At 41.9% G+C, this 13,893-nt stretch overlaps 1 protein-coding gene across 1 annotated transcript in view; it reads right to left on the bottom strand.

The window, feature by feature from the left end:
* Nucleotides 1-391: 391 nt before the first annotated feature.
* The window catches only part of PDK4 (pyruvate dehydrogenase kinase 4), a 40,102-nt gene continuing 26,600 nt past the window's right edge, over nt 392-13,893 (bottom strand). The window contains exons 5-11 of the mRNA XM_082257468.1: nt 12,990-13,079; nt 11,386-11,463; nt 9,674-9,750; nt 6,954-7,052; nt 4,818-4,928; nt 3,168-3,281; nt 392-787 (exon numbers count right to left, since the gene is read on the bottom strand). Of these exons, the coding sequence (XP_082113594.1) occupies nt 659-787; nt 3,168-3,281; nt 4,818-4,928; nt 6,954-7,052; nt 9,674-9,750; nt 11,386-11,463; nt 12,990-13,079 (698 nt within the window). The 3' untranslated portion in view covers nt 392-658. The remainder of the gene's footprint in view (nt 788-3,167; nt 3,282-4,817; nt 4,929-6,953; nt 7,053-9,673; nt 9,751-11,385; nt 11,464-12,989; nt 13,080-13,893) is intronic.

The following is a 13,893-nucleotide window of genomic DNA, read 5'->3' as shown; positions in this document are numbered from 1 at the left end:
AAAAACATTCAGGTTTTATCGCACTGCTCCATGCTTTTTTTTTTTTATCCTCATATTTCACATCGTTCTATGACTGCATGGTGGTGACCTAACTGCAGCCTTACATACAAAAAGACTTCCTGAGAACCCTAGATTCATTTTGGCAATACTGAGAAACTCTCCTTCCAGCTCTTACAGAGGCTGGCATATAAAATTATTGACAGTTGAGGGAAGACAGGAAGGGGAATGACTACTTTCAGTTCAAGAACGGGTAGCGCTTTCAGAGTGGTCTGTGGTTTGTCCAAACCTCGTTCTCTCAAAATGTTTCCGAAGGAACAAAAATGGATGCCGTCAAATCTCATGGCACAAACCGTCTTCTTGATTTTTTTTGCTGCTTTTTTTTTTTTCTTAAAAAGGCGGTTTTCTTTGAGAATATGAATGCACAGTGGTACGCACTGCTACTATTCTAACTTCTGGACAATGAGGCACCAGAAATGGGCATAATATACACAACTAGGTTAAATGTTTTCATCCTCTTGTGACAATTTACTGTCTCTCCTTATTGCATCCCTGGCCAGCTCCAGCACAGTACAGTTTGCCTCTGTCTTCTGACACCCGCAGGTAGTGGTCCTGTGCAATTTAAGTGCTTGATCCCTTTCTTCAGCTCTGCGCACTTCTTCTAAATGGCAAGGTTCTTTGGCTCGCTGCTGGGAATACACCAGTCGTCCGCTTCTGTGCAGAACTTATAGTGCTTCCAGGCAGACTTGTTGAAAACCGGTAACCGCTCAATGGATTCGGAGGACAATGCCTGTGATAATTCAATGACAGAGTAGGACATCAGTATAACAATGCTGTCAAACTTTAACTCAGTTAAAAACAACATTAGAATTTAATATAAAGGGAGTTCATGTTTTCAACTATTATAATGTTTAGTGCAAAATATATTTCTTATTCATAGATGCATCTAAAGCCAGAACTTTTTTAAAGGTGAAAATTGTCAATTAAAAATATTTTTCTTAATTGCCACAAATGATAGAAATCCACTGTGTACGCACACCAATTGCCCTTGCAAGCCCAGCTATTGCCTTTTAAAACCGCAGTGACACCATCAGAGACAGCAAAGCTGTGGCAGGGACCCAGGGGAACCACCTACTACACGCAGAATACATTATAAATAGAGGAGGGGGCAGAGACAAGACCAGTCACCCTGCACAAGAAGAGAGAGCAGTGCTGTGGGAGGGGCCCAGCAGGCTCCACCCACTACAGGCTGCCTGCATAATACCACAGAAGGGGATGGATACAAGACCAGTCACACTGTACAAGGAAAGGAGCGCAGCAGTGAGCGGTCTTTATTACAGGAAGCGAACACACTGCTGAAAATAATTAAAGGAACACTTTTTAAATCAGAGTATAGCATCAAGTCAATTAAACTCCTGGGATATGGATCTGGTCGGTTAAGTGGAAGAGGGGGACGTAATCAGTTTTGGCTGCTTTGGTGTTAATGAAATTAACAGGTGCACTAGATGGGCAACCATGAGACAACCTCCAAAACAGAAATGGTTTTACAGGTGGAGGCAACTGACATTTTTCCCCTACTCATCTTTTGACTGTTTGACCCTAGCCAGATGCAAAACTAGTAATAAGTGTCACTACTGGTAGCATGAGGCGATACCTGGACTCTATAGAGGTTGCACAGGCAGTCCAACTCCTCCAGGATGGCACATAAATACGTGTCATTGCCAGAAGGTTTGCTAGGTCTCCCAGCACAGTCTCAAGACCATGGAGATTCCAGGAGACAGGCAGTTGCTCTAAAAGAGCTGGACAGGGCCGTAGAAGGTCCTTACCCCATCAGCAGTATCTGCTCCTTTGTGCAAAGGGGAACAGGATGAGCACTGCCAGAGCCCTACAATATGACCTCCAGCAGGCCACTAGTGTAAAGGTTTCTGACCAAACAATCAGAAACAGACTACATGAGGATGGCCTGAGGGCCCGACGCCCTCTAGTGGGCCCTGTCCTCAATACTGGCACTAAGCAACTCGATTGGCATTTGCCATTGAACACCAGGATTGGCAGGTCCGCCACTGGTGCCCTGTGCTTTTCACAGATGAGAGCAGGATTACCCTGAGACCATGTGAAAGATGGGAAAGGGTCTGGAGAACGTTATGCTGCCTGTAACATCGTTCAGCATTATCGGTTTGGTGGTAGGTCAGTGATGATATGGGGAGGCATATCCATGGAGGGACGCACAGACCTCTACAGGCTAGACAATGGCACCCTGACTGCCATTAGGTATCGGGATGAAATCCTTGGACCCCATTGTCAGACCCTAAGCTGGTGCAGTGGGTCCTGGGTTCCTTCTGGTGCACAACAATGCCGACTTCATGTTGTGAGAGCATGCAGCCAGAGGATGAAGAAATTGATACAACTGAATGGCCCTCACCTGACCTAAATCCAATAGAACACCTCTGGAACATTAGGTTTCGTGGCATCAGATGCTGCCAGATTGAAGCTCAGTGATGCCCTGGTCCAGATCTGGGAGAAAATACCCCAGGACACCATACGTTGTCTCATTAGGAGCATGCCCTGACATTGTCAATCATGCATACAAGCACATGGGGGGCCATACAAACTACTGAGGACCATTCTGAGTTGCTGCAATGAAATTTCAGCAAAATGGACTAGCCTGCTGCATCATTTTTTCACATTGATTTTTGTGTAGTCTTTGAATCCAGCCCTCTGTAGGGTGATGATTTTCATTTCCATCAAACAATGTGGCATCCTTTCCTTCCCAACACATTACCCAGTCCATATCAGTATAGGATATCCAGCATGAGATTTTCCCCATTGAGATCTGATCCGTTTTCAAAGTGTTCCTTTAATTTTATTTTTTAGGTGCGCGCGCGTGTGTGTGTGTGTGTGTGTGTGTGTGTGTGTGTGTATGTGTATACATTATATATATATATATATATATATATATATATATGTGTGTGTGTGTGTGTATGTGTATGTGTGTGTATGTGTGTATGTGTGTGTGTGTGTGTGTGTGTGTGTGTGTGTGTGTGTGTGTGTGTGTGTGTGTGTGTGTGTGTGTATATATATATATACACACACACACACACACACACATATACATACACATACACACACATATTTACACATATAAACAAGACATTGAATATAAGAATTACCTTTAAATAAATGACTGCATCGGTTCCAAAACCTTCCATCGAATGTAGCATTAAATCCCCTTGGAAATACTTGGCATAAAGTCGAGAGATGGGTAAACCATATCCAAAGCCCGCCTAGAGGATTAGAAATAAAAAAAAGATAAAATTTCTGCCTTTATTTTGTAACAAAAGGGGAATTTTCACCCAGTCTAGTACAATTAATTTTGCTGGACTTGTATGCTCCAAAACATCAGGATTTTTATTTATTTTTTAAATTTTTGTTCATGTCCCTGCTGGGAGAATCCCTCATTTCCTGCGAAAGAAAAAGGAAAATCCCACTTCCTCCTGTGTGGTCATGGGGGAATTTACAGTGTGCCCGTTGGAGAGATTTATCTTTCCTTCCCAGACCTCTGACCTGTCACCAGGACAGGAAGCAAGCAGAATAGTATCAAGGATGACGGGATTTTCTAACCCTTCGCTACTCTAAAACTAAAAATTAGATGTTGGCTGCAACTCCACTTTAGGCTGGTTAAAGGAAGAAGTTGGCACGGGCACAGCCAAAGACTTCCAGCCAGACACACCTAGATTAAATCCTCTCCCCACCTCCAGAGAAAAGTCAAATAAGATCATCCTCCAGAGAAAAATGCAGGGAGAGATGGTTTCACAATAAGAAATCTGATACAACTGTGCCACAATCTCAGTGTACAGGTTGGTGACAAACCCATTGGGGAACCTTGGGAGAGAAACACTGCGCAAAAAAGATCCAAGGGCTGGAACATTTAAAAGTAGAACTATAGGCAAAACTTTTTTTTTTTCTTCATTTTGGATAGAGCAAGGGAGGGTTCTAATCAGTCATATTTTTTTTTTTTTGGCCATCTGTGGATAGAGCAAGGGAGGGTTCTAATCAGTCATTTTTTTTTTTTTTGCCATCTGTGTCCCATTGCAAAGATTTTACTTCCTGTCTTATAGCTAAACAGGAAGTGAGAGGAAATCGCTGCAAATTAGGGGAATTCCTTGGGGCCCCCAGATCACCAGAACTAGCGTCCTCATTGGAAGATTTCCCCTCTATTACTTTTCTGGGGACAACCCAAAATTTTGGATTTTCCTTTACTTTTCACTTTCAATGACAAATAAAGAGGGGGATTCTTCATAACGGGGGCACAGACCACAATAAAAACTGACAGGTGTTCCAATCCCTCGCCACTCCATCCAAAACTAAAATAAAAAAAGTTTTGCTTTTTGTTAGTTATACTTTAAGGACTAAGAAGAGGGAAGTCGGCAGGACACTATACCAGGGGGGGAGGGCTCCCCCTACATGTATTAGACTGTATATTGGCATGTGAAATAACAAAGGTATATTCCGTTGATTTCATCGCTGATAAATAGGACCGATTTCCCCCGTGCCAGCTCAAGCCTTACACACTAGCACAGCAGCTTATGACCTGTTCTCGGCCCACATCCCAGCTAAACAATTTATACTTATTAAATGTTCCCCGTCAACAAAAGGGCAATTCATTAGTGTTGGAACAGTCTGCATGCTTCTGGGAGGGAGTTGAGGAGCAGCTGTGCCCTGCTATAGCCCTGCACAATCACAGCTTCATTCATCAAACCCCGTAAACAAATCAGGATCATCAATGTGTGCGAGGAGAAGGCAAAATAACCATCGCTCACCAGTGGTGCGTTACGAGAGTTGTCCATCATGGGCCGTGGGGCTGTGGAATACATATAGCTAAAAAGACGCTCTATTTTTCTTAAAGGAACACCTCCCCCGTTGTCAGAGATCTGGAAAACAAGGAGCACATCTGTTATTATAGATGTTTATATAGCGCCGACAAATTACACAGCTCATTACAGTACATTCACATCAGTCCCTGCCGTTAAGGAGCCTACAATCTAAGGGCCCCATCTTGCATGAATACCAAAGCCAACTTTTTTGAAAATGCAATATAACATGTCTTTAGAGCGTAGCATGCATAGTGTCCTGTACGGCCTGCAAGGCAGAAGTGCTAACCACTACAAGATCGATTGATATAATAGATAATATATTAGATCTTGGTGGTTAGCAATTTCATCTTGCAGGCCAGACAGGAGTAGGACACTCACTATCTGCATGCCACGCTCCAAAAGAAATGTTGGTAGCCTAATTTGCTGTTTTGCAAAAGAAAAAAAATGGCCTTAGCATTTAGGAATGATTTAGGCCAGGACAGGTCATGGATATTACAGATTATAGATAACCTATACCTGCATTATCCATGACTTTACCTGGCCCAAGCCATTTCCATTAACAATCATGCTGAAGAAGTGCAAGCACTGAGGTGCAATTACCCATATTACTCCAAACAGATTCCCGTTTCTTAGATCCGTATACATAACTTTTCCATCTCTCTGGTTACATCAGGATCGGGACAAGGGGTGGGCAGAAGGGAGAGGCTGTCCTGGGGCAACGGTTATTTGTAGGGATGGGGCGCCCTGTACCAGTTTTTATTACAAGGCTGACAGGAGTAGTGACAGTGACATCATTGCTAACCCTAAGGGAAAGGGGGGGGCCCAGTTCGGTATCTGTGCCCTGGGCGCTGGATGACCTTGTGTTTGCTCTTCATTTTAAGAGTCACTGGGGTAAAATCTGGACCTGGAATTCGTTTATCTGATAAATTAGACTTTAAGCTTCAACCGCTGCCATTAAAGTGGAAGAAAAGCCCAACACTAACTATTCCAAAAAAAAAAAAATTCCCTCCTCCCACCTATCCTGTATACCAGGTGTAAAAAGATTTGTAAATTTACCTTTTTTTTAATCCAGTTCAGTCATGTTATCGTGCAGCTCTGGCTTCCATGTGTAAGGAAGCGCTCGGCAACTGTTGTGAATTTCAGGAGCTCTGACGTCAACCATAGGCTTTGTGGCCCAGCCATTCAGCACCACCGCCTCTCCCCTGCAGCAGCTGCTCACCGACACAGGTGAGCTGGAGCTGCAGGACCATGTGACCAGACAGGATTAAAAAGGAGGTAAGTACACTGATCATTTTTACACAGGGTATGCAGGATAGGTAGGAAAAGAGGGAACATTTTTAAGAATAGTTACGTTAGCATTAGGCTTTTCTTCCACTTGAAAATGCCAGAGCTCCTACTGCCAACTGAGATATGGACATTAAAAAAAATAAATAAAATTTTCCCATACTTCTCTTTTTAAATCATACTCACCTAGGTGGATGCAGCTTCAGTTCAATACTGCATCTGTCCCCCGCCGGCTCCAACACTGAGAACCAAGCAATCAATCGATCAGTTTTCACGGCTCTCTGCTCCCTCCGCGCTCACTGGGGAGATGGGCACTGGAGGGGGCGGGAGCAGCCGGCTCACGCTTTTTAGAGGCTCGCTGAGAGGCTGAGCCGGATGCCAGTCCAGGCATGTTGGCAGATCCCAACTATATGGTTGCGATCCTCCCCAAGCCTGGTCTAGCTCTGGGACGTCAAGCCAACAGCAGGCTTTAGCAGTCCACAGGAGAAGTACAGCCAAACCAGCTTTGGCTGTAATTCTCCTTTATTTGCCGACAGGTGAGTGGTGCTTTTTACCAGGAGAGGTCGATGCTCTGTCAGCAAAGTGGTTACATTTGAAAAGTTTTAGGCCTGGTCAGGTTCTCCTAAAATAATTGCTTGTTATTATTCTGAAGGTAAAGTTATTAATAAAAACACAGCTTGAAGGTAAAGCTATTAATAACACAGCTTATTTGTGATCTGTCATAGTAAATATTTGCTCATGGATCTGGTTTTTGGTAAAGCTGAGCTGATAATGCACCATGTGTAGGCAGTCACTTACCTTAATCGTCAGGTCTTCATTTCCTAGAACAATATTGACTTTAACAGGTGGGAGGGATAGACTGTTTTCATGGCTCTCCACGGTGGCCCGCATGGCGTTCTGCAGGGACAAGAATATTCCTGTTATGTATTGAATTGCATTGTAACTGTACTGTCTGTCCTCACGCTGTAAAGTGATGCACAAACTGTTGGTGCTATATAAATCCTGTATAATAGTTAAGTATTTAGATATTGATATTATTTGCATTCATAAGCATAGTTGTTCAGGGGTCCTGTTCATCCTTTACATTTTATGCACTACACTAAAATACGCCCCTTTTCCAAAAAAACACCTGTGCTTTGCACATGCCAATCAAAATCTTTAGGCAAACGATATATTTTTACATAGTTACATTGGTCCAACTTGGATCATTTCAACTATGCATTTACCATACCTGGCCAATGCCCCTGGAAGCTGGAAATCACTGAAGTACACAGCGCTACTCCAGTGATCTCTACTTGCTTCCAGGTTCCGTGCCCAGGGGGTGGCCTGAGGCATTCTTGAACACAGGAGGAGGTCACCTGCTCTGCACAAGGCGCCCTTCATAGAAAGTACAATCCAGTGGGGCTATGTCGTGGCCGGCCTAGCGCGGAGCTAAGGTCTGTGCACGCTCGCTGGCCAGACTGGGGTGACCACTGGATCTAGATTATCCAGCCCGTCGCCCAGTCGATCTAGATTATCCAGCCCGTCGCCCAGTCAGGCAGTTGTTGGTAGATCTCACAGGAAAAACCAGGAGAAAAAAAAAAAGTTCTATCCAAAAGGAAAAAAATAAATAAATTGCCAGGACCAGACTTCACAGCAAGGCACTAGGTCCTTACTCCTGACTAGGCAGAAAAAAACTGGGTACCTATAGCAAAGAGAGGGAGTATACCACCTGGGACTGCCCATAAGCGTAGCCAGATTATTTTTCTGCCTAGTGTCCTACTCCTGTAGGGGGCAGTATAACCAATGGTTATAAAGATCAGGAGCTGTGTCAAACAATGAAAGAAAGAGAAAAAGTTTAAGATTTTGTTTTCTATCTATCCTAGATTTTAAACGGAATGGGTTGCTTTACAAGGTGAACATTTATAATCACTTTAACCAATAAAACTGGGTCACCTCCCTGCTCCCAGCCTGTGAGTGGACAGTGAAGCAGCTGATGAGGTCATATTTCTGCCCTACCCTTCTGTCAGCAAGCTCTTTGCCAACCAATGTGAATGCAGGTCACCTGCAGGGCACTCCCCAGTGCCACCTCTACCACCCCATGTCTGAGTGCTGCTGATACAAAGTCAAATTAAAAATACATTTAATAAAAGGATGTTCGCTACATCCAGAAATACAGTCACTGTATTTTTTGTACTGCCTGGAGTCCAGTTTTTTCATCTGGGCTCTGAAAACACATTGAACTTGAATGTCATCTGCCTGGCCTTGCTGTGCCACTATGAAATGCCAAGCATGAAAGGCAAGGCACTAAATTTAGCTGGATGCAGCCAGTTACAGGACAGGGCATGTGAATTATTGTGGCGTTACTCTAAGGGCGATACGTGATATGGAGGGATGTGTGAAAATATTCCTGACAGCTGACAGATAGGCCAGCATGCAAGACACAAGCTCAAATGTTTGCCATAAGCCTGATCCAATCCGATCAGACAAGACAAGATCATAAATACTCAATTTATAAACCTAACACACCAGGATAAGCATACCTCATTCTAATGATATGCATTTTGGTAATATTTATTTAGCAGATTTATATTCTTGTTATCATGTGGATATAGATTTTTTTTTATTAGGAAGTATGTGTAGTTTTGATGAATTCTAATAATTATTCTGCAGTAGAGGACTATGGAGAAAGGTTATTGTATGCATACAATGACAAGTAAGGCACATGATACTCCTGTTTGAGCATCTACTTTTTTAGCCTTGTTTTTGTATGAATTTGCATGTTTTTTCAAACATATGCATTTGCGCAATTTTGGGCAAATGCGCAAAAACCTTTTCTCGCGTTCTTGTTCTGCACAATATGCAAATGGGAATTTGCCCACTTTTGCACGCACGAGATGTAAATTGACAAAAAAAAAAAGAGCAGATTTTTATTTTATTTTTTTACTGAAGAATGCACAACGCTTGTTTACGCAGCTGTGTGTATAGGCACATTAAAATTATGGGGCCGTATGATTTGTGAAAAAAAAAAAAGCTGTACTGAGCTTTTTCAAGCTGCAGTGTGCAAGAGGCCTAAAGTATTTTATTTTAGTTTTTTTTTTCTTTTTATATATTGTGTTATGACAGTCATTCACAGTTGGGTCCAATGAGAATTGAAAATTACATGGCTAAAACAAGGATACTTGTCGCCATCACATCCAATGCATGGCTGTGGATTCAGCATTGTTCTTGATTACGTCAGGACCTTAGATTGCTAGAGCAGAAGGATAAAAATGCTGCAGGGACCAATCTGCCAGCATGGAGGAGCAGAAGACTGGCTAAGTACATTTACTTCAACAAGTCCCCTAGATTTAAACAAGCAATTAACCCTTGCAATGAAGATGCAGCCCCACTGCAAGGGATCATTTTTATGCCTAACGAACCAATAAAGAGGCTCAGAAGGTGCTTAATAAATAAAAAAGCCAGGATTTGCACAGTATTTTAGAGGTTTACTTTCAAAACATTCTGCTTTATATAAACATTACTCCTTGCATCCTTACCTTAAAAAGCTCAAAAAGCATGTGGTAGAGGTGAGAAGGAACGTACACAATATTGATCGGTTGTCCGAAGGATTTTGCTATTGGAAAATAAAAGATGAAGATTTTAAACCTATGAAGAACATGTATGTTTATCTACTATGAATTTCTGGAGTGGCTCTATATGTCCGTCATACATCATTGCACATATTGCTACTGGTCGGCTCAGGGACATGGGTAATTCTAGGGACCAAACGTGTACTAAAGACTTGTTTAAGGGCTGAACTACAGACAGAAACGAAAGCCCCATTTAATCCATTTATGGTTTCTTTAAAACAAAATCACTAAAGCCCCGTACACACGCACTGATTGTCGGCCGAACGATCGGCCGTCTTTTGTCCGTTGCTGTCCTGTCGGTTGAAAAGTGCTAAAGACTGCACACGAATTTTGTCGGCCAACAACAGCCGACTGCAGAAGTGATGTCATGTGATGGTTAACTTTCCGTGTGTTTTTTCTTCTCTGATAATGCCCAGTCTTGCTAATCTGCTGTTTGTCGGCCGAATTCTGTACTGACTGGCGAACAATCGGCCGTTCTGGTGACGGCCAACAAAAATTTTAAAGTCTGCACGGCAGATTCTGTTCGGCCGAAAAGTCGCAGTCGGTTGTCGGAAGCATCATACTAACAAGCCTACAATCGGCCGATCGGACGGTGGCCGAATATTTACGGCCGACAATCGGTACGTGTGTACGGGGCTTAAGTCTATTTTATGTATTCATCTTGTAGAAAAACTTGCTGTTGGGCAAGAAGCTGGCTAGGCTGTCTAAAAAGGGGCGTCTGAATCAAAAGACTGGCTAAGGAGAATTAGAAATCTTTTTAACAAATAAGGCCTAATTCACACTGGCTTATTGTTAAATGCTGTTTCACCCGACAGGTGGAAATCAGCAATAAAAACTCATCTAAGCTGCCTTTTTTCAAGCCAGTTTAGGCAAGTTTAGCAGCATTTGGTGTCTGGGTGCTTATTTCATTGGTCATTGAAATAGATAAGCGCTGAAGGGCTAAACGTGTCTAGTGCTTAGGCGTGTGACTTTTTAAGCCCAAAAGCTCCTCTCCTGAACACAATTCTTTTGAAGCTTTGACTGCTTCTAAACTCCTCTAAAAGCCTATGTATATATGGACACGTAGGCCTTTTTTGAGGCGCGTTCAGGGGCTTAGGTAAAAAAATGCCAAAAGCCTCAAAAACTTCAGTTTAGGAGCAGCAGTGTGCATGAGGCCTAAGGCTTCGTATACACTAGCAGCTCCTAAATTTAAGTTTAGGAGCGTTTGGCGTTTTTTGCCAAAGCTCCTAAACTCAACTCCATGAAAGCCTATATGTTCATATACACATAGGCTTTTATGAAGAGTTTAGGAGCTATCGTGTTTAGGTGAGCCTCAACCACCTTCTCTTGAATGCAGGAAAAATCAGGTTCAGGATAGGAACATTTTGACCGCCACCTGTGGGAAAACTCAATTTTCCACGTTCTGCTGCGGCCAAATGTACATTATATATATCTATATCTGTCTCTCTCAAATGTGTTAGGAGTAATCTGCCTTGAGAGTTCAGCTTTAACATGCATAGACCCCCTTTGATAAGAGTTCATTGAAATATGTGGCAAGCACCAGCCAGGTACCTCGCCTACAAAACAGTCGACCCACAATTTTAATTTTTTTTCATTCCTGTTTATATAACTCAACTCACCATTTGACTGTTTTATTTGTAGATCAGGAGAAGCCAGATAATACTGCTCACAGAGCATTTTGGCATTCTCAAAGGCATCTGAAACATAAAAGATAACCATTAATCAATTACTGAAATGACTTTTACAAATCATCGAAAATACAGATATTAGCAGAATGTAAATACCTCTCCACCAACACTTTTTTTTTTTAAAGGTTGACTGGAGTTCAACTTTAGAGAAATAACCCTAATTATCTATCTATCTATCTATCTATCTATCTATCTATCTATCTATCTATCTATCTATCTCTCTCCACACACACACACACACACATATAAAAACACACATATACATACCGTGTTATCCCGAAAATAAGCCCTACCCTAAAAACAAGACCTAGTGTGAGTTTCTGGGATGGCTTCAATATAAGCCCTACCCCGATAATAAACCCTAGTTAAAAAGCCTTTGTAAAATCATGTAATCTGTTCTGTAAAATTATTTCATGTGCAGTGTGTCTCCTTTTGTAACTTTATTGTGGACAATACATTAATTACAGCGCTGCTGGGCGCTCACGTGACCCTCCAAGGCTCTTCTCCTCCCGGCTGACATCAGCAGCCCCTTCCTCTGCAGTGCTCAGGGCGGGCGGACGTCAGCAGGGATCTTGGCCTCTCCCTCTGCAGTATTTGTTCAGAGCGGGGAAGAAGAGCTCCAGGGGGTCATGTGAGCGCCCAGTAGCGCTGCAAAAGTATTTCCCACAATAAAGTTACACAAAGACACATTTAATATTTTTACAGAATGGATTACATGATTTTACAAGGATTTTAACAAAGGTTTATTTTTGGGATTACAGAATTTCACAATGCTGACTCCTGAGCTGACAGGGGGAGGAACTGTTTTGTACATACCGTAAATAAATATTAGGACATCCCATGAAAATAAGCCCTAGTGTTGTTTTTGTAGCCAAAATTAAGACCCGGTGTTCCGTGAGAATTACCTACCCGTGAGAAAAACCTACCCTCATCACTTCCGGTTCACGGCAGTCTGTGTAACGCGAGCAGTTACATTAAAATAGCTGTGCTGCACTATGAGTCATCTCCGCTCCTGTCCCGGTCACTTCCCTGATCTCGGCTACTAAATATAAAAGCGGCGGCTGTATGAAAAGATAAATCACGGAGCCGCCAGCCGCTTTTATATTTACTAGCCAAGATCAGGGAAGTGACCGGGACAGGAGCGGAGATGACTCATATTGCTGCACAGCTATTTTATGTCACCGCCGCGTCGGTAGCTTTTTTTAACGGACACCGAGATCGTTTCAGACTAGTGCGCATGTGCACTAGTCTGATCCTCAGCTCTTCCATTAGGTCTCCGGGGCTGTGAGCATGCGCACTGCTGCGCTGCTCAGCTGTTCCTGGCCGGAAGTGACGAGGGTAGGTTTTTCTCACGGGGTAGGTAATTCTCACGTTACACCGGTCTTATTTTAGGGAAAACACAGTATGTCCTCAACCAGGATTTGTATCCTTTAATTGTATTGTATACATAATTTTCATATTTTTCTATAATTGATAGTGTGGTTCATTTTCTTTTTTTGGCTTTGAACACAGGAACACAAGTCTGCTTTACTTACCATGCACTACTTCCACTACTTCGCAGTTGGGGTCAATACTTCCGATGTGCTTTGGGTGGGCAGGGTTGGTTCCACCATCGAACAGAAGAGCTAAAACAATGAATGGACCAGTTAGGGCGACTAGCATTATACATTTATGTAAACATGACGAATATCACTGACTAAAGTGCAGACTCCCGACAGCAATCCAGGATCATTTCACGGTTCTAAAGAGTGTCATTAATTTACGCCTCATGCACGCAAAAGTGCGCAAATACCCATTTACATATTGTGCAGAACAAGAACGCGAGAATAAGTTTTTGCGCATTTACCCAAAATTACATATATTTGAAAATAAACGCAAAAACAAGGTTGAAAACGTGGATGCTCAAAAGGGAGTTTCATGTGCAAGGGGCCTTACTTGTCATTGTATGCATATAATAACCTAATAGTCCTCTACTACAGAATATTATAATTCATCAAAACTACATATACTTCCTATAAAAAAAAAAAAAAATGTATGTATGTATATTATATATATATATATATATATATATATATATATATATATATATATATATATATATATATATATATATATATATATATATATATATATATATATATATATATATATATTCAATTTATAAACCTAACACACCAGGATAAGCATACCTCATTCTAATGATATGCATTTTGATCATATTTATAGTCTTGTTATCATGTGGATAGATAGATAGATAGATAGATAGATAGATAGATAGATAGATAGATAGATAGAGGGTGTATTGAGATTATATATCTATCGATTTCTATATCCACATGATAACAAGACTATAAATATGCTAAATAAATGTGATCTAAATGTATATCATCAGAATGAGGTATGCTTTTATCCTGGTGTGTTAGGTTTATAAATTGAGTA

Source organism: Pelophylax lessonae, assembly GCF_965119305.1.
Source record: "Pelophylax lessonae genome assembly, chromosome: 5".
Lineage (NCBI taxonomy): Eukaryota > Metazoa > Chordata > Amphibia > Anura > Ranidae > Pelophylax > Pelophylax lessonae.
Note: the sequence above shows the minus strand (reverse complement) of the source record. Positions and strands in the feature narration are given on the sequence as shown.